This window comes from Triticum urartu, chromosome 5A, assembly GCF_056163025.1.
Source record: "Triticum urartu cultivar PI428250 chromosome 5A, HENAU_Tu73, whole genome shotgun sequence".
In the NCBI taxonomy this organism is placed as follows: Eukaryota; Viridiplantae; Streptophyta; class Magnoliopsida; order Poales; family Poaceae; genus Triticum; species Triticum urartu.
Window position 1 is genome coordinate 681,989,245 of NC_141877.1, and position 22,804 is coordinate 682,012,048.

The 22,804-nt window shown below is 45.5% G+C and overlaps 2 protein-coding genes across 2 annotated transcripts; both read right to left on the reverse strand.

Annotated features, from left to right (window-relative positions):
• Positions 1-31: 31 nt before the first annotated feature.
• LOC147974122 (ervatamin-B-like) lies at positions 32-1,450 on the reverse strand. The gene is made up of 2 exons (XM_087522363.1): positions 909-1,450; positions 32-785 (listed from the first exon to the last, which is right to left on the reverse strand). Exons 1-2 carry the CDS (start codon positions 1,405-1,407, stop codon positions 193-195), a joined length of 1,092 nt encoding a protein of 363 aa, XP_087378489.1. The 5' UTR covers positions 1,408-1,450; the 3' UTR covers positions 32-192.
• Positions 1,451-7,342: 5,892 nt separating this feature from the next.
• Positions 7,343-8,166, reverse strand: LOC147974123 (uncharacterized). Its single transcript, XM_087524918.1, has 3 exons — positions 7,815-8,166; positions 7,550-7,723; positions 7,343-7,457 (listed from the first exon to the last, which is right to left on the reverse strand). Exons 1-3 carry the CDS (start codon positions 8,132-8,134, stop codon positions 7,343-7,345), a joined length of 609 nt encoding a protein of 202 aa, XP_087381044.1. The 5' UTR covers positions 8,135-8,166.
• Positions 8,167-22,804: the final 14,638 nt, after the last annotated feature.

Consider the following 22,804-nt stretch of genomic DNA (forward strand, 5'->3'; position numbering starts at 1 on the left):
GGTAAATATATGTCACAAATGCACAATTAACTGGTAAAAAGTGTAATTCACTTGAAAATTTATTACTCTCAGGACATGCTATTACACGCATGGTCTAACGATTGATCAAATTAAAGGGAAGTATAGTAAAAAAATAATTTTGCATTATCGAAGCAATTTCTTAGATATCACACATAGTGCTGGCTGCTGTGGTCAAGCCGTGGGGTAGAAGGGCGAGGTGGCAAGGCCACATGTGCCCGTGGACGAGGGCACGTCCTTTGCGAGGTAGACATATCCTTGTTCACCCCAGTCGTTGCTCCACGAGTTCTTGGCAATCCAGTACTTGTCTCCCTCGGCGGGACCCTCGCAGTAGCCGACGATGGTGACGGCGTGGTTCACATTGGCGGAGCAGGGGCCACGGTAGATGCCGCCGGAGTAGAACTGGAACTCAAAACCGCTGGCGTCAATGTACGCCGTCACGGGCTGCATGGCTACGGCGATCGCCAGCTGAGCTTCGTTGTTGGGTGGCACGGCCTTGAAGCCCTTGACGGACGCCTGGTGGTCGAACAGTAGCTTGTCCACGTCGCACTTTCCCTGGAATCCGGCGTAGGGGTACCTCTCCTCCGACGTGATGCCACCACGGGCGGCCACGAGGGCCATAGCCGAGTCTGAGTGGCCGCCGCCGCAGCCGCTGCTCCCGGTGTCGCAGTCCACGAGTTCCTGCTCGGACAGCGACACCAGCTCCCCCGTCCTAATCTTGTTCATGCCTTCGATGGCCGCCACCGCCGCGAATGCCCAGCACGATCCTGCCATATTGCAATTTCATCCATCCGCACGACGACACGAGTAATTCATTGAGCAAACATGACCATGCATGCATATAGTATACTATAACTAAATCTGCAAGAAGGTATAGCTTGACAACTTACCACAAGTGCCTTGATTCTTGACGCCGGTGACAGCGCCACTGGAGCGCCAGTCAACGCAGCAGGGCTTGAAGGAGTGGTAGGGGAGGTAGGTGGGTGACGTGGCATTCAAGCTGGTGGTGTTGAGCCCGGTGAACTGCTGGAGGACCTCCGTGGGGCTGAGGTCGCCGAACCTGTTCATCCTCACCCCGCCCCTGCTGTTGGTCTGCGACCCACCTGGCTGGAACCCGCGACCGATGACGGTGCCAGGATTCTGTTGGTCGAATTGGCCGATGGCGTTGGTGTTGTTCTTGAAGACTTGGAACCGCATCTCCTCCTCCTGCTGGCACGAGTAGTGCTTTGAGTACTTGACCACCCACTTGGAGAACCTCTCCCTCACCTCGGACTCCGGCAGCTCAAACGGCGGGGGCGGCGGCGGTGGGTAATTTGCCGCAGTAAGCAATGCTTGCAGGAAAGTGGTGAGGCACAAGAGTAGGACAAGGTAAGGCGTGGAGGAAGCCATCTTGATTAGCTCGGGTTGGATCCTTGTCTGGAATACATGCACCGGGCCTCATGCTTATATAGGCGGGCGCCTAGCTAGGTCCATCGCAGCAGCTCGTCGTGTTTGGCTGCTGTACAGTCGCAGGGTTTCTTTTTTTCAAACGAGATTTTCGGAAACCGGCCTATTTTCGGAAATCCCCAAAAACATGAAATATTGTCCGAAAATACCAAATTGTTTTGAATTTAAATAAGTAACGACGTCAAATAAAAAATGAATGCACACGTGTTTAGAACTTGCTTAGTGACCTGGTTGTAGGAAGGGTGTGCTAGAAGCAGGAAGTCGCGGGTTCCAACCCTGTTTCACGAGAATTACATTTTTTTTAATCCTGGTTCACGAGAATTGCATCGCAGCAGCTCGTCGTGGGTGGCTCCTGTACGGTCGCAGGGTTTTTTTTTCAAACGAGATTTTCAGAAACTGGCCTATTTTTGGAAATTCCCGATAACATGAAATATCGTCCGAAAAAAAACAAATTGTTTTGAATTAAATTAGTGAACGAGGTCAAAGAGAAAATGTATGCACACGTGTTTAGAACTTGCTTAGTGGCCTGGTTCAAACAAAACGCATGGTAGAAGCAGGAAGTCGCGGGTTCCATCCCTGTTTCACGAGATTTACATTTTTTTTAATTCTATGTGGCGGGTTTTTTTTTCTCGCAACATGGCACATTAGAACAAAGTATACACCAACTGTTCTGCTAAATAGTGTTGTGTCCTTTTCGCATTGCACAACTTGCACTAAATGCGAGTTTATGTTACTATAATATACTCGTTTGCTCATACCTAACATCGATCAGCTGCTGTGCTAGTCATTTGTGCGAGAGAATCTTTCCATGGATAATGCGTTTCAGAAATTAATTTGAGTGTGAGACACCAAGTCATATTTGCTAGCTAGCTAGTACGACTACGTACTTAAATTCGGTTATCAAGTGCACATCAGTGAGCCAGTTAACCACTACTGGAATTACACCCTACGCCGAGTGCCGAAAAACACTTGGCAGAGGGCCAAAAATAATCGGCAAGGACCACCCGGCTGGAAGAAACTGGGAAGTAATGTAATTGTTCACTCTTATCTTATTAACAAACTGCGTATAAACTAGTTCTAAATAATCTGCATGTCAATCATCGTCGGAGAAGAAACATGCTTGCGGTACGCGAGCATGTATCATTGCTAGCTAGCTGGTTCTTTTCTTCGGTTATGAAGTGTACATCACTGAGCCAATTAACAATCCATTAAATTGGTAAAATAGTCATGCAAACCAAACATGACAGGATGTATACCACCGAATCCTTTTTGCACCATTGCAATTTTTGGCAGTGGTTGCTACCAGTTGCCTGCCGTAGCAGTACTATAAATGATGACATTTGTAATATCTACTTGACCTTTAAAAACAGTATCAGTTTTTCCATATTATACTCTTCTAAAAATAACTACATAACTCGCCTTTGTTCTAGTACTTAAAGATGACGTTTTGAATGTTTACTTGATCATTCAAATAGTATGACGTTTTCCATTGTATTCTTTTACATGACTAGTATAGAACTGGCCTTGCATGTTAAAAAAAATTCTTCCTACACAGTTTTGACAACATTTTTGGCAGGTTTAGAGAAAGCGCACGGGGTAAGCGAGCATGTCGTAGTACTTATATTCCGTTGTCAAGTGGCCTAGTAATCATTAAAAAATCTTATAAATTACATATACCAATGTATCAATCTGTTAGAATGATGAAGTGTTGCCTTTCAAACATACAAGCATATATACAACCTAATCTTTTCTGAACCATTAATTGCAAATTTTAGCAACGATTGCCACCAGTTGCTGGTCGTTCTAATCTCACCACAGTAAGTTGCCTCGTCTTTGTTTGTGCCCTGCGTGTCCTGCCAAATAATTCGTACCTCGCCTGCACGAGCACTGGATGTGTGCGGCGAACCTTGTCTTAGCTGTCGCATCGCTCTCGTGCATGGGGAGTGTGGGCTGCTGCACGGCGAGGTGGTCTTGTTTCTCCTCCTTGTGAGACACAATCCAAATGTTGGTGAAAGGAACTCCGCCTACTGCTGGCTCCTGATGTCCAGAAATTAGATCTCGGACTTGAGTCGGCCGTACGTCAAAGCCAATATCAGTACGATCAAGGCCTGGGTTTAGCGGGAGGACGGAAGAAGTGACCCAAACAAGTATGATCAAGGCTGCACCGATCCCAATGCGATGACGAGGAAGGAGATTCCAACACGGATGGATACTTGACTCGTCCAAAGGGCAGGTCAGGCGTTTGGAACACTAGTAAGAGTGCACGTGTAACACATGTCTCGTTAGAATTCAAAATTTGAAGACACAGAGTACGTCTCGACTGATACGCATGATACTGATCATGATTTCACATAGTGAAAATAATCATCCGTTTGGATGGTTGATGAACATTTAGAAGATAATGATTTTGAAACTAATTTCAGCCATACTCCAAGTGAATATAACATTCAGAAGATACATTTTTCACGAATCATTATAACCATACTATAACAGAATACAATGCCCCTAAAAACATAAAACAATGCAGATACACGAGTGACCTACTCCTTACCATGATGCCGGAAAGGGCCAATGCCGGAACATATTACAGGAATAGACTGTGCGCCAAAAACATCATTTAGCATTCAGGTTAGATACACAAACAACAAACAAAATGAGTTTCCTTGCCACAGTTTTTCTTCTTAACATTAACTTATGATGGCCTGCCAGCCTACTATAAGATTTTTCTTTTTTTTTAGAAAAAGAGGATGACCCCCGGCCTCTGCATCTGGGAGATGCATACGGCCATTTTATTGATTATTCTCGAGGACCTTACAAAGTATTACAACAATGCGCCTGAATCCACTATCTTGGCAACACATGCCGCTACTCCTATCCAAAATGATGAAGGGGTGCCAGCTGGGCCAATACCCAAACCACTCACCTAAGCCTAACATCAAAAGCCGGAAGCCGAAACATATTCGGAAGCCCCAGCCGAGCCACATACCAGGTCTGGGGCACAATCTGATCAGACGCACTCGTGTGTCATCGCCGCCATCTTCCACAGGTCCATCTTCAGATCATATTGAGACTTCTACCTTGTCTGGCCACTCTGCCATCGACATCACCATGACGCCAGACAGCAACCTCCTCATGCGCGAGTCCATCTCTGTGCATCGGACGCCGAGCCTCCACAGCGCCATGCCGCCGATATCCGCCGCCATCGATGTGTGAGATGAAGCACCGCTCCACCATCCCCCCAGCCAGCACTTACTCCAGAACGATGCCCCCAGGAGGGAAAGCGATAAAACGCAATCATCGTCCGATCCGGAAGACCCAGATCTAGGGTTTCCCCCGGAGCATCCCGAGCCTGATGACGCAGACTGCAACGACGATGCCTCGACAAGGGAACGACATCTAAGACGCCGCCATCGTCCTCCATGACCGTAGTCGGCGCGATTTTCATCGGCAGTTGCTCCACCAGACGTGTGCCGCCGACGTCGCTGGTCCCTTCAACCGGAGCAAACTCCAAAACAATGCCCTAAAGAGGGTCTACGACGCAAAAGCGCCGCCATCGCTCGATCCCAAGGAGATCTAGGGTTTCCCCATAGTTGCCCGCGCTGTCAAGGGCCAGACAAGGGTAGAATCCCGCGGATCTGCCCAGCTGCCGACGAGTCGCACCCACCACGGTGCCGACGGCCGACCAGCGATCAATCCGGCCACGCCACCGCCGTCCCTGGCGACCGCAACGCACCAGATCGCAAGGCCTCCTGCCGCGGGGAATCGACGTCGCCGAGGCGCCGCCGCCACCCGCCGTGGCGACCAGCCCGCCGCCACGCTCCGGCCCGGCGGCGCCGGCCCGCGCCAGCCCCACCCGAGCAAGAGGGCCCGAGTCCCCGCCGCCGCCGGCGACGGCTAGGCTTCGCCTGGCCGCGCCCTTGGGCGGCGGCGAGGGAGGAGGAGGAGGAGTGGGGGAGGTTCGGCGGCGATGGGATCTGGGGCCTCCCGGTCGCCCACGCGGGGGGCGGCTCGGGAGGGAGACGTCCACAAGTTCTTAGTAGTCATCGACTATAAGATTTTTCTATTTCTAAGGTTCAGAAATATGTTGTTACCTATAGGTAGAATGATGTTCATGTCAAAAGGAAGCTCAGGAATGTTCAAGATGTGTAGATCTGTATAACAAAAGGTTCTCAAAACAAAATCCTACCTAATACTGTCTTTGTATGTGTCAGCTCGGCAATGTATCATCTTATACCATTAGAAGAATCCTTCCTTGCACTCCTATCCATGAGGATGGCACCAAACAATGTAATGGGAATCCCAAATGATCATGGTTACAAACAAAATCTTATAGTGCTCAACAAAATTTACGGCAAGTAGTGTATCACAAACCTGAATAATGCTAATCGATATCATTCCAAATTTTCCAGAAAATTCTGAATTTGGAATAAATCAATACTTTTCATGCAGAACAGTGGAAAGGAACAACACAATGATCACGATATTTACATACCTACTGATGTAAGGATACAGCTTGCATAAAAGCCTTCACCATTTATCATTCCCAATTTGCATAAAAGCCATCACAATTTATCATTCCCATCTGTTGGAAGATCAACAAGCCAACATCCACCCATGCATATATCACCATCTTGGCATTGCTCGATTGTCATCACTAGTAGAAAACGGGCCTATTGTCCCGGTTTGTAAGGGCCTTTTGTCCCGGTTCCTGAACCGGGACTAAAGGGTCGTTACTAATGCCCTGACCCTTTAGTCCCGGTTCTAACCAGAACCGGGACAGATGGGCCTTCATGTGGCCTGTGCGCTGAGCCGAAGCAGGAGGGCCTTTGGTCCCGGTTGGTGGCATCAACCGGGACCAATAGGCATCCACGCGTCAGCATTTCTGTGGCTGGGGTTTTTGTTTTTTTTAAAGGGGGGTGGGGGTTTTGGGGGGTTAATTTAGGTATTTCATATATTGTGTTAGATAGCTAATTAATAGAGAGAAGTGTCCTCTCTTATGTCCGTGCTTGGTCGACGCTACGTACTATACATACGTATAGAGAGGACTAGACACGCTAGCTAGCTAGTAAGCAAACGAAGGAAACAGAAGATCGTCATGAACATATATGCATACAGAGAGAAGTGATATCGACCACCTCTCCTTCTCTGAGAGATTGGTCAAACAACAAGTTCTCGTATATCTATCTGACACTACCGGCTACATATTTACAATAATTATCTCTTACAAATATAATCTCCTAAATTACGGACGCATGGTCCACATAGTATTCTCCGTCTTCAGCGATCACGTGGTCAAGAAAGAGTGCCGCCAATTCCTCTTGAATTGCTCGCATGCGATCTGGTGCTAGGAGTTTGTTCCGCATCCGAAACATCTAATTTGAAGAAGGGGGTCAATATATATATATATATATATATATATATATATATATATATATATATATATATATGAATGAATGAAACTCAACACAAATGATGGTAATAAAATAAAATTGTGAATATTGTTATTTACGCACTTCATATTGTTCGTCAGAGTACCCGCCCCGCTCACAGGTCGTGTGGCGGATGGACTTGCAGACGTAGTATCCACAGAAATCATTCTCTTGTTCCTGCCACAACCACTTTACAAGAAATAGAGGTCAATCAAACTGATAAGCAAGAATGCCAAATGGTATTGATGAAACTAGCGCTTGAATCACTAAGAGATGCGCGGAACATGCTACTATAGTACTTACTTTCGGGTGTCTAAATTGCAGCTCCTTCGGCAGTCCCGGAGCTTTTTTGGTGAATTTTCTCCAAACCCTGCCGGACAAAGAAAACAATTACTTGATATCAGGAAATGAACAAAGTTGCTGATATGGTGGATAATGATCGATTTAACTTACTTCTTGAGGATTTCAGTCATGTCCGCATACTCCTGGGGATCTTTTCGTTTAGAGTCCAAGACAGTTACTACTCCCTGCTCAAGCCTAATCTCTAGGAGAATATAGTGGTACCTGCGCACACATGCATAACTCATCAATTACATTACTATAACCTGGACTAATATATAAGGAAAACTGAATATGCACAAGACAGTAACACTCACTTGAAGTTGTAAGGAAAGAGTATTATATCTTTGTTTTCATTTATTTTGAATGATCGTAGCAAGTTGGCCTCGGTATCTGCGGGACGATGTTCAACCTCAGTTGCATCTATGAGATATGTGTTAACGAACCCAATATCACCTATTTGTCTTTTCTTCAATTCGGTGATCTTCAATCTGCATAATATAGTGAGGATAATTATAAATACATGCAATGAAAGAGCTGAGCTATATAGAGAGACTTAATGACAGAAGTAGTAGTACTTACAGACAGTAGCAGGTGACCGTTGCTTTATCGAGGGCCAATTGATTGAAAAACTGATAGAACTCCTCAAATGGAATAGGCAACAGATCAATTCCAACGAGGTCATGCTCCAGTTTAACTCTCGCATACAAAGTACTCCTCCCCCCAGACTCTCTGCAGATTTTCAAGTACCAATCATGCAATCTTCGCATCATCGTTGTTAGAGATTTTTCATCTTTGACGAGAGGCTTCCCGTACTCGTATCTGTGTATCTGCACGTCCATGGGATCATAATGTACATCGTCGGGCAGGTAATCGTCAAGATTGCTATAACCGGGCACCATCCTCGGATCGACGATGTCGCTGGGCACCTTGAGCGGGGGGCACGATTAATTCCCTTGTTCGCCGAGCTGGGCAATTTGTTTCCCAGCTGCTCATCGTTCTTTCATCCTTTGATCACTGACTGTACTTCCCGACCGCTCCGCTTCGGCCCATGTCTTTGCAATAATGCGCTCATAGTTGCCTTTCGGTGGGACTTGGGTGGTTTTTCCAGGGCAGCCAGAGTGCGCTTCGCTTTCACCGGATCTACCTTCTCCAGAGGTGGATGTCTCTGTGCTTTCAACCCTTCAAACCATTCCTTCGCTTCGGTTCGCGCGATCTTCGCATTCTCCTCCGGGCTCATCTCGTATGGTAACTTCTCTGGAGTCTTCAGAGAAGGACCGAATCTGTATGTCTTCCCGCCTCTGGTTGTACTGCTAGACGCCGGCCGAGCAGACGGAGCGGCTGTCTTCTTTACTTGCTTACGAGGCGGAGGAGAAGGACTATGACGCGCCGGAGCAGCTGCTCGAGCGGCGGCGGGTCTCTTCTGCCCTTGCTGACGAGGCGGAGAAGGAGGAGGCTGGCTGCTCGGGCGCGCAGGCGCAGGCAGAGAAGGAGGCGGAGTGCCGCCACGCGCCGGAGAAGGAGCCAGCCGAGTGCCCTGATCGTCACTCGCCGGAGGAGGAGGCGGTGGAGGAGGCGAAGTGCCCTGACTCGCCGGAGGAGGAGGAGGAGGCGGAGGCGTCCAGTTCTGAAGGTTGATGAGATCCTTCCGCCATAGGCATGGAGTCTTCAGAGCAGAACCCAGCCGAGTCTCCCCTTCACCGGTAGGGTGGTCAAGCGGGAGCACCTCAAATCCCTCCGTTATTTCATCCACCATCACCCTAGCATATCCTTCTGGAATCGGCCGGCAGTGAAAAGTTGCGCCGGGTTCAGAAGGATAAACAGAGCCAACAGCCGCCTTGACCTTCATATTAATCCATTGCGTCATAAGGTGGCAATTTTGAGACTCCGTGATAGCATCCACGGGATAGCTGGCAGGAGCCGTCAAGACATGCTCCGGCTGAAGCAGCTCGGTGGAAGCCACGCTGCTTCTCCGCTGAGATGGCGGGGTAGCTTCGGGGGAAGCTTCGGCAGTTCGTTTGCTGCGATTTGCTTCTCGTTCCTCTATCCCGAGTACCCTTGCTTTAAGCGCCTGCAGTTCGGACTGCTGCACTTTCTTCCTCCTCTCCTGGCATTTGTAACCGCCTGCGTCCGGAAACCCAGCCTTCCACGGAATGGAGCCTGGCGTGCCTCGTGTCCGCCCAGGGTGCTCAGGATTCCCGAGGGCCATTGTGAGCTCGTCCTTCTCTCTGTCTGGAACGAACGTCCCTTGCTGCGCTGCTTCGATATACTGCTGAAGCCTCTTGACTGGTATATCCAATTGATCGTCCGTCCAAATGCACTTCCCTGTTACAGGGTCCAAGGTTCCACCAGCCCCAAAGAACCAAGTCCGGCAACGGTCTGGCCAGTTCATTGTCTCTGGTTCGATCCCTTTTTCAACCAGATCATTCTCAGCCTTGGCCCACTTAGGCCGGGCTACGAGGTAGCCACCTGACCCCGTGCGATGGTGAAGCTTCTTCTTCGCAGCATTTTTCTTGTTTGTCGCTGACATCTTCTTACTCTTTTCCGATGTCTTGTGGGCCACAAATGCGGGCCAGTGATCTCTGATCTTCTCATATCTGCCCTTGAATTCTGGTGTCTCTTTTTTACGACAAACCTATTCAGCTCTTTCTTCCACCTCCTGAATAGGTCTGCCATCCTCTTAAGAGAAAAAGACTTGATTAATTCCTCTTTAACTGGCTTCTCCGGATCATCCTCTGGCGGTAGGGTGAAATTTGACTTCAGCTCAGTCCAAAGATCATTTTTCTGCATATCATTGACATAAGACACCTCAGGGTCTTCTGTAGCCGGCTTTAACCATTGCTGGATGCTGATCGGGATCTTGTCCCTAACCAGAACCCTGCACTGAGCAACAAATGCGTTCTTTGTCCGGATGGGTTCAATCGGTTGGCCGTCGGGTGCGATTGCTATGATCTGAAACCTTTCATCCGAGCTCAACTTTTTCTTCGGGCCTCGTCTCTCTACCAAACTTGTGCTCGATCCGGAGGGCTAGAAAAAACAACAAAGACTTAATTAATATGTGTACATACCAAAACAATGAATGCATCAATTAGCTAGTCAGCACAAGCTTAACTAATATATATACCTGGCCGGACTCGGTTCGGTCACCGGAGCCGTCATCACGGTCTCCTTCTTGCACCGGCATTGGGTCACCGGAGCCGTCCTCACGTTCTCCTTCTTGCACCGGCATTAGGTCACCGGAGCCAGCTTCTTCACCCTCTCCTTCCAGACCATCGGTGTCGTTGAGAAACAACGAGCAGACGGCATCACTTCCCATTGCGATTATGTCCCTCAACAACGCTTCTTTTGCTTCGTCTCGAGCGGTGTCCATTGTTTCTACAAATATTTACAACATGGCAATTATTATTCAAACATGACAGATGGATATATTAGTGGCAAACGTAGAACTAGCTAGCTAATCATAGTAAGGAATCATATATATTAATTAGTGGCCTCGACGCTGCTTCTCTAGGGTTTGGGGTGGCCTCGACAACGCTTCAAGGGTTTGGGTGGCCTCGAGAGAGTTTGTCGGGTAGGGGCGCGGCGGGAGGGGGGAGGAGACCGACATCGTTTTTTTATAGGGTTTGGGTGTCCTCGAGAGTATTGGTCGAGCGAGAGGGTCGGGGGGTGCTCCCGCGGTATAAGTTATCACAGTCGAGAGGGGGTATATATATCGACCGCCCCTCATGTCGAAGTAATCCGAGGGGTATATCGACCCCCTCCCTCGTGTTGAAGTTATCGGGAGAGGGAATAGAGGTGAAGAAGAAAGGAATAGAGGAGAAGATCAAAGAAAAAAAAGAAATAAAAAGAGGAGAAGAAGAAAGGAATAGAGGAGAAGAAGAAAAAAATAGAAATTTTCTATTTTTTTTCTTCTTCTCCTCTATTCCTTTCTTCTTCTCCTCTTCTTTTTCTTCTTTTTTCCTCTTCTTATTTATTTCTCCTCTTCTTCCTCTCCTCTTCTTCTTTCTTCCCCTTCTTATTCTCTTCTTTCCTATCCTTCTTTTTCTTCTAAATTTTAGCATATTCTAAATTTTCTTCTAACTTTCTATATATGAACAAAAAACTTTCTATGAACAAAAAACTTTATATATATATATATGAACAAAATTTCTATGAATAAAAAAAATTAAACTAACCACATATACATACACATATACATTATACATACACATACACATATACATTATACATACACATATGAAAAAAAATTAAACTAAAAAAATGAAGGGCAGGGGCGGCGGCAGCGAAGGGCAGGGGCGGCGCCCGGCGGCCGCGCAGGGCAGGGGCAGCGCGAGGCGGCAGGGAAGGGCAGGGTGGCGGCGCGATGGCAGCGCGCGGCGGCGGCGGCCAGTACAGGGGGAGGAGCAGGGGAACGGGGCGGCGCTCACCGCGAGGTGGCGTCGGCGACGAGGAAGGCTTGGGGACGGCGGAGGCGCGCGCTCGGGGGCGAGGGCAGGGGTGCGCGGGCTCGGGGATGACGTCGGCGATGGCGACGGAGACGGCGACGGCGAGGCACGGGCGACGGCGACGGCGCGGTCGGGGGAGACGACAGGGGCGGCGGACGGCGTCGGGGCAGCCTGGCGGCGTCGATGAGGTCGGCGTCGTCGGGGGCAACTGGTGAGGGAAACTGTGAAAAATTCCCAAGTGTTGCTTCTATAGCAACGGCTTTGGTCCCGGTTCGTGGCACAAACCGGGACCAATTCCCCCTTTACTCCCGGTTGGTGCCAGCAACCGGGACCAAAGGCCTCTTTTCAGCAGCCCAAAGGGCGGGAAGCAGCGGCATTTGGTCCCGGTTGGTGGCACCAACCGGGACTAAAGGGGGGCATTGGTCCCGGTTTGTGCCACGAACCGGGACCAATGCCACCCTTTGGTCCCGGTTCGTCCCACCAACCGGGACCAATGGCCTTGTGCTGCCCCGCGCCCAAAAGTTTAGTCCCACCTCGCTAGTTGAGAGGGCTCGGGAGTGGTTTATAAGCGCTACTGCGCCCACCCTCTCGAGCTCCTCTCAACTGCAGGCTTTCAGACCTAATCTGTCACTGCAATGCCTGTGGGCCTACTGGGCCTGCTGCGGGCCTGAATCCTGGCTCATGGTTGGGTTTCTAGTCGTATTCAGGCCGTGGTGGCCCAGTAGGTGGCATTTTTTTCTTTTTTGCTATTTTTTTTTCATTTCTACTTAGAACTAAATACTTATAGTTTTGTAGTGATTTCTTTTTTATTTCTGTTAGTGCCATTAGTTTTAAAATTTGAATAGTTTAAATTTGAATTTTTTAAAATTTGTGTGAATTACTAGTTTGTGGATAACTTTACTATAAAAATTGATTTTTGAGTCATTCTTTTTCCTGCTATTTAATATTACTGTGTTTTATCATTATACTCAATTTGGTAATTTTACTTAGTCATAACAAATATTATAGGCATTTTTTTCTTTTTTGCTATTTATTTTTTCATTTCTACTTAGAACTAAATACTTATAGTTTTTTAGTGATTTCTTTTTTCTTTTAGGTCACAAAAATTATAAACTTTCTGTTAGTGCCATTAGTTTTAAAATTTGAATAGTTTAAATTTTAATTTTTTAAAATTTGTGTGAATCAAAAGTTTGTGATTAACTTTACTAAAAAAATGAACATAGATGCACCTATAGAGAAAATTAAACCTAAATTCATAATCAATTTCTATGAATTTCAGAGAAATTCATTATGAATTTAGGTCAAATTTCCTGTATAGGGGCATCTATTTTCACTTTGAGAGGAGCTCAACAACGCAGAGAGGGACGGGCTTATAAACCGGTGTGGGCGCCCTTCGGTTGGCGAGGTGGGACTAAACTCTGGGTGCAACGAGGGCCAACCCTTTAGTCTCGGTTTGTGGAACAAACCGGGACTAATGGTCATGGGCCAGGGGCGAGCCCTATTTTTTTCCAGTTTTTTTGTTTTGTTTTCTGCATTATTTATTTCCTTTTGTTTTTTTCTTTATTTTTTAATTCTTTTTGCTTTTAGTTTTAGAAAAATTATAAACTTTCTGTTAGTGCCATTAGTTTTCAAATTTGAAAACACTTTTTTAGTTTTTTTGTTTTCTTTCTTGCTTTATTTATTTTATTTTGTTTCTACTTACAACAAAATACTTATTGTTGCTATTTTTATTTTTTTCCAGTTTTTTTGTTTTGTTTTCTGTATTATTTTTTTTTGTTTTTTGCTTTATTTTTTAATTCTTTTTGCTTTTAGGTCAGCAAAATTATAAACTTTCTGTTAGTGCCATTAATTTTAGAAAAATTATAAACTTTCTGTTAGTGCCATTATAAACTTTCTGCAGCATCACCGTATTCATGGGGCACATAGTTGTCATCGTACTCTTCTTCTTCGTTGTCTTCCATCATAACCCCTATTTCTCCGTGCCTCGTCCAAACATTATAGTATGACATGAAACCCTTGTAAAGCAGGTGGGCGTGAAGGATTTTCCGGTTAGAGTAAGACATCGTATTCCCACATTTAGTGCATGGACAACACATAAAACCATTCTGCTTGTTTGCCTCAGCCGCATCGAGAAACTCATGCATGCCCTTAATGTACTCGGAGGTGTGTCTGTCACCATACATCCATTGCCGGTTCATCTGCGTGCATTATATATAATCAAGTGTCCAAATTAATAGAAGTTCATCATCACATTAAAACCAAAGTACATACATAGTTCTCATCTAACAACATATAGCTCTCCAGAGCATCTAATTAATTAAACCATACATTGAAACTATGTAAAACATTTAAATGCGAAAACAAAGGCGATCATAATCGCAACCAAGGTAACAATTGATCCAACGGCATAATGATACCAAGCCTTGGTATGAATGGCATATTTTCTAATCTTTCTAATCTTCAAGCGCATTGCATCCATCTTGATCTTGTGATCATCGACGACATCCGCAACATGCAACTCCAATATCATCTTCTCCTCCTCAATTTTTTTTATTTTTTCTTTCAAGAAATTGTTTTCTTCTTCAACTAAATTTAACCTCTCGACAATAGGGTCGGTTGGAATTTCCGGTTCACATACATCCTAGATAAATAAAATCTATATCACATTGGTCGGCATAATTTTCATAAACAATAAATGAACCAATAGTTGTAAATATAATATATATACCACATCCGAATCATAGACAGGACGAGGGCCGACTGGGGCGAATACCAAAACCATCGCCCTATATAAGATGCAATAATAAAAGTAAGAAAATAATACAAGTATCTATGTAAACATACAAGTAAGAATATTTTTTTCCTTTCAGAAAGAAGATAAGAACAAGAGGCTCACCACGGTGGTGCCGGCGATGAGCTCGACGCGGGTGATCGGCGGCGGTGAAGACGGGGACAGGGCGTGACGGACCGCTAAACCTAGACAAATATTGAGGAAAATGGAGTTTGAAGGTCGAGCTTGGAGAGGAGAAAGCTTAAGTAGTGCGGCCCGGGCATTCCATCGAACACCTTGTGTGCATAGGAGGTGAGCTAGAGCACGACCAAGCCCTCTCCCCCTCGACCAGAAAAAACAGAGCGGTGTGCTCTGCTCTGGCGCGAGGGGAGTATATATAGGAACCACCACTGGTCCCGGTTGGTGGCATGAACCGGGACTAAAGAGGAGCCTTTGGTCCCGGTTCATGCCACTAACCGGGACCAGTGGTGGTGGGCCAGGAGCGAGGCCCATTGGTCCCGGTTCGTCCCACCAACCGGGACCAAAGGTCCAGACGAACCGGGACCAATGGCCCACGTGGCCTGGCCGGCCCACTGGGCTCACGAACCGGGTCCAATGCCCCCATTGGTCCCGGTTCTAGACTGAACCGGAACTAATGGGCTGACCCGGCCTGGACCTTTGCCCCCTTTTCTACTAGTGCATGTTCATACCTCCTGTATATCCATGGATGGCTTTATCATGCTCATAGTTTTTTTTTCTACTGTTCTCTGACATCTTGGTCTGGCTGCCAAGCGAGACATGGGGGATACACATATGTTGTTTTTTCCTCAGCATATTCCCAAAAGTTGAATTCATACGTCCCATTTATTCTGTAGCATATCCTGTTTAATTCACATGTTCATTAAAAAATGAATTGCCAGAAAATTCTGGATCAAACTGGGCCAGACCTGGCGTGAGTGTGGAGTGGAGAGAAAGGAGTCGGCATCGGGGCAGGGCATTCCGCGTATATATCCAGCCCCCATGTCTGAGGGTCGACGTACCGAGCGGACCAAGAACTGCCACCAGCGCCGACGCCCATTTCCTCCCCCTTCGGCCATGGAGATGCGCCCCCTGGCACGAGCTTGTAAACGATGGTCCTTTTCTAGACGGAGACCCACCGTGACATGCAGGAAACACAACACTTTCGTGTCGCCGTCCATGTTCATGGTGTCATGCTTGGACAACCCCTGTACTTGACCATCCACCGCGGCATGAACTAGATCGACGTGTCCGCAAATCATGAACATGATGACCGTGCCCGGCGACATGGGCGCTGCCATCGAGGTGAGCAGCAAGTGGTGTTCGAGTTTACTCAGAATGGCGCACTTAGTGAGTAGCTGCACGCCCAGGGCAGGGAAGTGCACGTCGCGCTGGATTTTGGAGGCGGGCTCAACTACATGCACAACTACACCGTACCGACCCGGAAAATATCATGTGGAGCTTAGGCTTAGGTGCACCTCCTTATCTAGCCATCCGTCTTTGCATCACGATTCGTGCAAGAACTTTTCTGTTTTTTGTTTCTTCCAAATAAAACAACATATGAACTTCAAACTTTGCATCACAACAAAACATTCTAACTAGAATGTGAGAAAATTTTCACGCAATAAGTTAGTTGTCTAGAATAGATCTCAAAGCTATATTGGAGGGTATCGTATAGGAGGTGTCCATGAGCCTAAGCTCTAAAAATCCGCGTCCCGACTGACCCTCCTTACCTGCACAAGAATCTCAAGAGCAGCAACATTCTACTTGATGCATGCACTGTTCTGTGTAGTAGGCACTCCTCTTCGGCTGCTGTCAAAATTTCTGAAAAACTCAACTAACACATGCTGTGACAGTTTCTGAAAGATTCAGCTTCATCAGGCGTCGTTGCTGTATTTAAAGTGCAGGTCGGTCCCTCAAACCTGACCGAGCTTTTGCCTCGCCGGTCCGGTGCAGGAAAAGTTGGCCGATGGTCAAGGTCTGCCACTGGGTGCCTCGGCAAGGTTCAACGGTGGCTCGGTTAGGACCAGACCGGACTGGACCATGTCCACCGACCATGTCCCAGAGAGGTGGCCATGTCCAGGGATGCGCGTGCAAACTGGAGAGGATGGAGTGGTCGAAGTTGGACTGCAACGACACCGACGAGCGCAGTCGCAGGGGCACCAGGATAGCGCTGCCGGTAGTGATCGAGAAGCGGAGTCACGGGAGCACACAAAGAGGAGGGGATCTTTGTATGTGGGTGGCCACTGGCCAGGCTTGGGGAGATGTCATGGCAGGGGAGTCTGCCAGCACAAAGACGCTGTCGCGTGATATCTGGACTGTGATAATTAGGGTTGAGGGAGTAATGCTCGACATCTTAATACGGATGTGACTCTTTATATATATAGGGATATAACACATGTGCAAATACAATATACGGTTACGTACAGAAGCCTATGTAAATAAACAGTCTAACACCCTCTCTTAATCTTAACTGTGGCCTGAAGAAGCAAGTTAAGATTACACCTACAATCTTTAATGTGAGTTTATACGTTCCTATACCTAACATCGATCAGCTGCTGTGCTAGTCATTTGTGCGAGCGAATCTTTTCATGGATAATGCGTTTCAGAAAATTAATTTGAGTGTGAGACATCAAGTCATATTTGAACTTCTGTCCATCGGAGAAGAAACACATGCTTAGCGGCCGGTAAGCAAGCATGTGGTATGACTGAATCATTGCTACCTAACTAGCTAGTACGAGTACGTACTTAAATTCGGTTATCAAGTGCACATCGGTGAGCGAATTAACGAACCTAATAAATAAGTTAAATATACGACGTAACATATCAATACATTAAATTAAGAGGTAAATACACCCGGAGTCATAGAACCTGCATGCAACGGTCAGTTTGGTGCATAAATTTGCAAAATACTTGTTTCCGGTCATCTAACTTGTCCTCCCGTTTATATACTGTGCTTTCTACACTATTCGTCCGTAAACCATGCACGCGTGGCATGCCAACGTGGCGGGGTGGCGCTGTCAGTGTGTAATCCGCACGCACTTTTTTAGAAAGCCACCTTGCATTTTATTTATTAATGGTGAAAATCCTCAGATAATAAAATGAAAAATGCAGGTGAGGTGCCTAGGATTTGAACCCACTGCCTGCTGGGTTTCGCCACACATAGATTTAATGAGCACATTTTTTTACATAAGATGGAGCATACGAATTAAATTAGAAATCAAAACCGGAAAAAGGTGTGAACAAAGGGGAAGCCCCGTTTCGAACCTGCGATCGCATAAGCTCGCAGAGCGTGCGAGTGCCAACCATCCGTCCACAATTATATAGACTTAAAAAGATAAACACAATTTATCTTATGTATTCTTCTTTCTTTTTTTCTATGTAAGAAAATAACTTTTATTCTACCTAAACTTTTCGGAGAAATCAACTAGATTTTTTGTTTGAAATCCAGTAATTTTAAATTTCCAAATATAGATAAAAGGAAATATAGAGCAGAATGAATGTACGTACATTTTCCGGACAAATCAACTAAATTTATTAAAATTTGAATCATCTACGTAAAAGAAAAAATAGTTCGTAATAAATGTACATAAATTTCTTTTGGACAAATCAATGGATTTTTTAATTCAAATAATTATAAATTTGAAAATCTAGATAAATAAAATATATGTCAGAATGAATCTACATAAATTTTTCAGACAGATCAACTAATTTTTTTGAATTTGAATAATTTCAAGTTTCAAAATCTAGATAAAAGGAAATATTGTCACAATGAATATACGTATTTTTTGGACAAATAAACGAAAATTTTCTTTTAATTCAAATAATTTCCAATTTGAAAATCTAGATACAAGAAAATATAGGTCAGAATGAATGTACAATCTACTAAATTTTTGTTTGAATTGAAATAATTTTGTACTAAATAATCTAGATAAAAGAAAATCTAGTGCAGAATGGTTGTACGTAATTTTCTTTCAGAAAAATCAGCGGAAATTTTGTTTGAATCCAAAAAATTTAAATTTTAAAATCTAGAGAAAGAAAATATAGTTCAGAATGTGTACTTTTGTTTGAAAGATTATATACGTTAGTAGTTTGTAGTTAATACAAGCAGATCAGGTGGGTTGGTTAGGAGGTGTGCATTAACGTGACATGGCGCCTGTTCGATCTCACACCGACCCATTTCTTGCAGCCTAATTTTTTAAAACCATACACTGACTTGTATGAACTTAAAAACAACTGAGGGTGTTTCTGCAAAAAAATCACGTGCACTGCCCTTCAGCCACTCCCGGCCACTGACAATGGGCCTTGTCCATGCAGTTTTTTTTTTGCATGGTTGTCCACGCTGTTGACGTGCCACGCAAGCAGCGAATACACCCGTGTACGGAAAATAGGATCGTATTTGCAAGTTTGATGACTAGAAAAACAAATTTTATAAGTTTGTGCACCAAACTGACCATCCCACGCAAGTTCTAAGACTCCCGGTGTATTTACCTCTTAAATTTATAAAACACTCATGCAAACCAAACATGGGAGTATGTATACCACCTAATCTTTTTTCCACCATTACAATTTTTAGCGCACAAGGGTGGCTGCCAGTTGCCTGACGTTTCAGTATTATAAAGCTATTCTTCTAAACATAACTAGTGTTGACACCTGATTTTGGCATGATACAGAATGAAAGGGTTTTCAGCATGAGAAAGTTTCATATCGTCGAGTGGAACGACTTTGATGTTTAGGCTATCGCCATTCGACCTCATCTCAGTGGCCGAAGTTGTACTCCGAGTGACAAAATTTAATGTTCTGAGTGTTTTTCGGCCGATTACGCCCTCAATGTGACCTTAGATGAAGGAGTGCTCTAAAGGAATTGTCTTCGTCTCGTCGAGACGATCGATTTTCATATATAATTTGTCTCAATCCGAGGTCATATGCAAAAGTTATAGTCAATACGGTCTGGACAGGCCAGAGACCAAAATATTACGCTTGACACCAGACACATGTTGATGAATGTCTGATGCAATGCGTGAGCAATTCGGCCTTCAAGACGGCCTTGAATTGAAAAACCTTCAACACGGAAAAGTTTCGTCTCGTTGAGACGATCGATTTTCATATATAATTCGTCTCAATCCGAGGTCGTATGAGGCCCGGAGAGACAAGACAAGATCAGGTTGTGTTTTCAGTCGGAAATCCGAGTGAAAAAGTTTACCATCCGAGTGAAAATGTACGGTCGGGTGAAAATTTACCGGTCGAGTGAAAGTTTGCTGACCGGATGAACTTATTATTATCCAAGTGGAAATATAGTCATCCGAGTGGAAATATGGTCATCCGAGTGAAATTGTCCTCCAGGTGAAAATATTCCGAGTGAAAAGATTACCATCGGGACGAAAACTAGCCGATCGAGTAAGTAGTGCCTTCCGAGTGGAAATATAGTCATCCGAGTGGGAATATAGTCATCCGAGTGAAAAGTTCGGTCAGACGATCCGAGTGAAAGTATCTAATATCCGAGTGGATGAGCTCAAATCCGAGTGAAATTGAACATGTGCTCGAAAGTTTATCAAAATGACCTCGGATGAAGAAGTGTTCAATACAGAAGTTGTGCGTATCATCAAGATGGTAAACTTTGATTTTGGAGTTATCATCATCAGAGATAGTATACAGCCTACAAATTCACTACGAGACTCGGATAATTCAGTCTACTGCAAGACCGAGTCCAACTGGAAGATAAAGATGACCTCGAAAAGTATTCAAGATGGCCTTATTTGAAAAAGTGATCAACATGAGAGTTGTTCGTATCGTCGAGGCGCACAAGTTTGATATTTGGGCCGTCTTGATCGGAGATCATATGCAAGCCCGGCGGCCCACGCAAGAAGGAAGACAGAGTTTGGGCCAGATTCAGACTGAATCCGAGTTGGAATAGAATTAGGACTCTAGGACGTGAATTGATGTAATTTTTCTTGTAAGGAAAGACTAGATGAATCCTTTACTTGTACGGGAAGTCCAGCCGTCTCTTATATATGTTGGGGGTGACGGCCGATTGCACAACACACAATCGAACAAATCATCTACCACTTTTTATCTTTTATCTTTTCTCCTTCTCCCTTGTTCTTCTTCTTCCTCGTTCTTCGTTCGTTCTTCTTGTTGCAGGGCGGCGAACCTCGAGGCCCTAGGGGCGATCAGGTCGACCTAGGGCAGCCCATAGCCGCCGCGCGCCCTGACGGGGTCCCTCCCAGTCGTGTGGGGTTTCGGGTATATAAAAGCGTCCGCCGGATTGTCTTGCGTACCGCGCTTCCGGCGGGTCTCCTTCGACGTGAGCTGCGGTGCATCACCCTCGGCGTTGGAGGTACACGCTGACGTGTTTGTGTGCGAACACACTTTTTGGCGACTCCGCTGGGGAAGAAGTCCAATCATCATCATCCACCATGTCCGATCTTCCCAAGCCATTTGAGGTAGACGCCGATAACATCATTAAGCCCAGTCTTGATGAGATATCGGCCGATCATCGCCATGTCTATGAGGAGTACAAGAAGGCGCGCGAGGAGAAGGACCTGCAGGAGTTCCTTGCAAAATTCAAGAAAGATCGCCAAGGCAACATCACTCCGATTGAAGAAATCAAGTTCCCTCCTCTTCAAACTGAACGGGTTAAACCTTCTGTAAGTACTGCCTTTTCTCCTAAGCAGTGGGCTGAGATTGAAAGTCGTATTACTGATGGTAACAATCTAGTCTATCAAACTTTCATAGAAAATACTAATGCTCAGAAGAATATATCTCAATCGTCTAGTGGTAATGATGGTGTAGCTGCTAGTGTGCAAAACCCTAATCTGTCTTTGCCCATCTCATCGGCGCCTCCCATGCCGATGACTTATTATCCTACCCAAACAAATCAGATTGTGGCTGCACCCATTAATCCTATTATGAGCATGCCAGGTTCGGTGGCAACGCCGAACCAAACCCTACCTACAGCTACATCCACTCGACCATTACCAAATTATGGGTCGACGTACATGCCACAATTCCTACCTACAGCTAGTAACCCTGCTCCTCCTATGCCACTGCCACAAGCTTCATCGTCCACTATGGATGATGGTCTAGCTAATCTTAGAGAGGAGATGGCTAAAATGCTTCGAGAGAATTTTGGAGTTGAGTTACCTCGAAATCGGATTTACCAAAAGCCGTACCCCGAGTACTTTGATGCCATCCAGTGCCCTCCAGGATATAAGATTCCAGATTTTGTTAAATTTAATGGAGAAGGGACAAAAACCACATGGGAGCATGTTAGTCAATATTTAGCACAATTGGGTGAGGCAGGCTCATTGAATGAATTGAAAGTGCGTTTATTTCCTTTATCATTAACTGGTACCACATTTTCATGGTTTTCTTCTTTACCCCATGGTTCCATTTGGGTTTGGTCGCAGCTAGAGCAGAAGTTTCATGATCACTTTTATAGCGGCGACAATGAACTCAAGTTGTCACATCTAACATCGGTTAAACAGAAGCATGATGAGTCGGTCTCCGATTACGTCAAGAGATTCAGAGAAAAAAAAACCGATGTTTTAGTTTGGTGATAACCGAGAGGGACTTGGCAGACCTAGTGCTGAGTGGTTTGAGAACTCCCATTAGAGAAAAACTAGAAGGCTACGAGTTCTTAAATATCAACCAAGTCTTACAAAGGGCTTTGGCTCAGGAAAGCCGAAGCAAAGACCTCAAACAAGTGCATAGGTACAAAGCCGATCGTCCAAAGATGAATATGGTGGAATATGACAGTGATCACTCGGACGATGAGGGTGATGTTTTTTCTACTGAATTTGTTTGGCCATCTAAGGCCAAACCCTTTACTTGCAATGATCTGAAACCGATTCATAAGAATCGTGATGAAGAGATGAAGTTTACTTTTAACATTGCTAAGTGTGATAGAATATTTGATGCTTTGCTGCAGGATAAGATTATTAGAATATCTCATACTTTACCGCCGTTTGAAGAGCTAAAACGGCGTGCTTATTGCAAGTATCATAATTCTTTTTCTCATGCTACTAACGATTGCAATGTTTTTCGACGACAGATACAATCGGCCATTAATGACGGACGATTGAACTTTTCTGAGATGCAAGTTGATAAACAACCTTTTCCAATGAATACCATGGGTTTGGAGGGCAAGAAGCTACTCATTCGGCCGGAGGTAGCCGAATCTGCTAATAAAGCTAATGTCATTGTTGGTGAGCCCAGGAAAGATAAGGAGGACAACAAGGTCTTGGGGAGACAGGTTGTGCTTGGTAAGCAACCCGATGGTAAGGAAGTGATCAAAATCACCATCAAGAATCCTACACTCGGGGGGCAACTACAAGTGC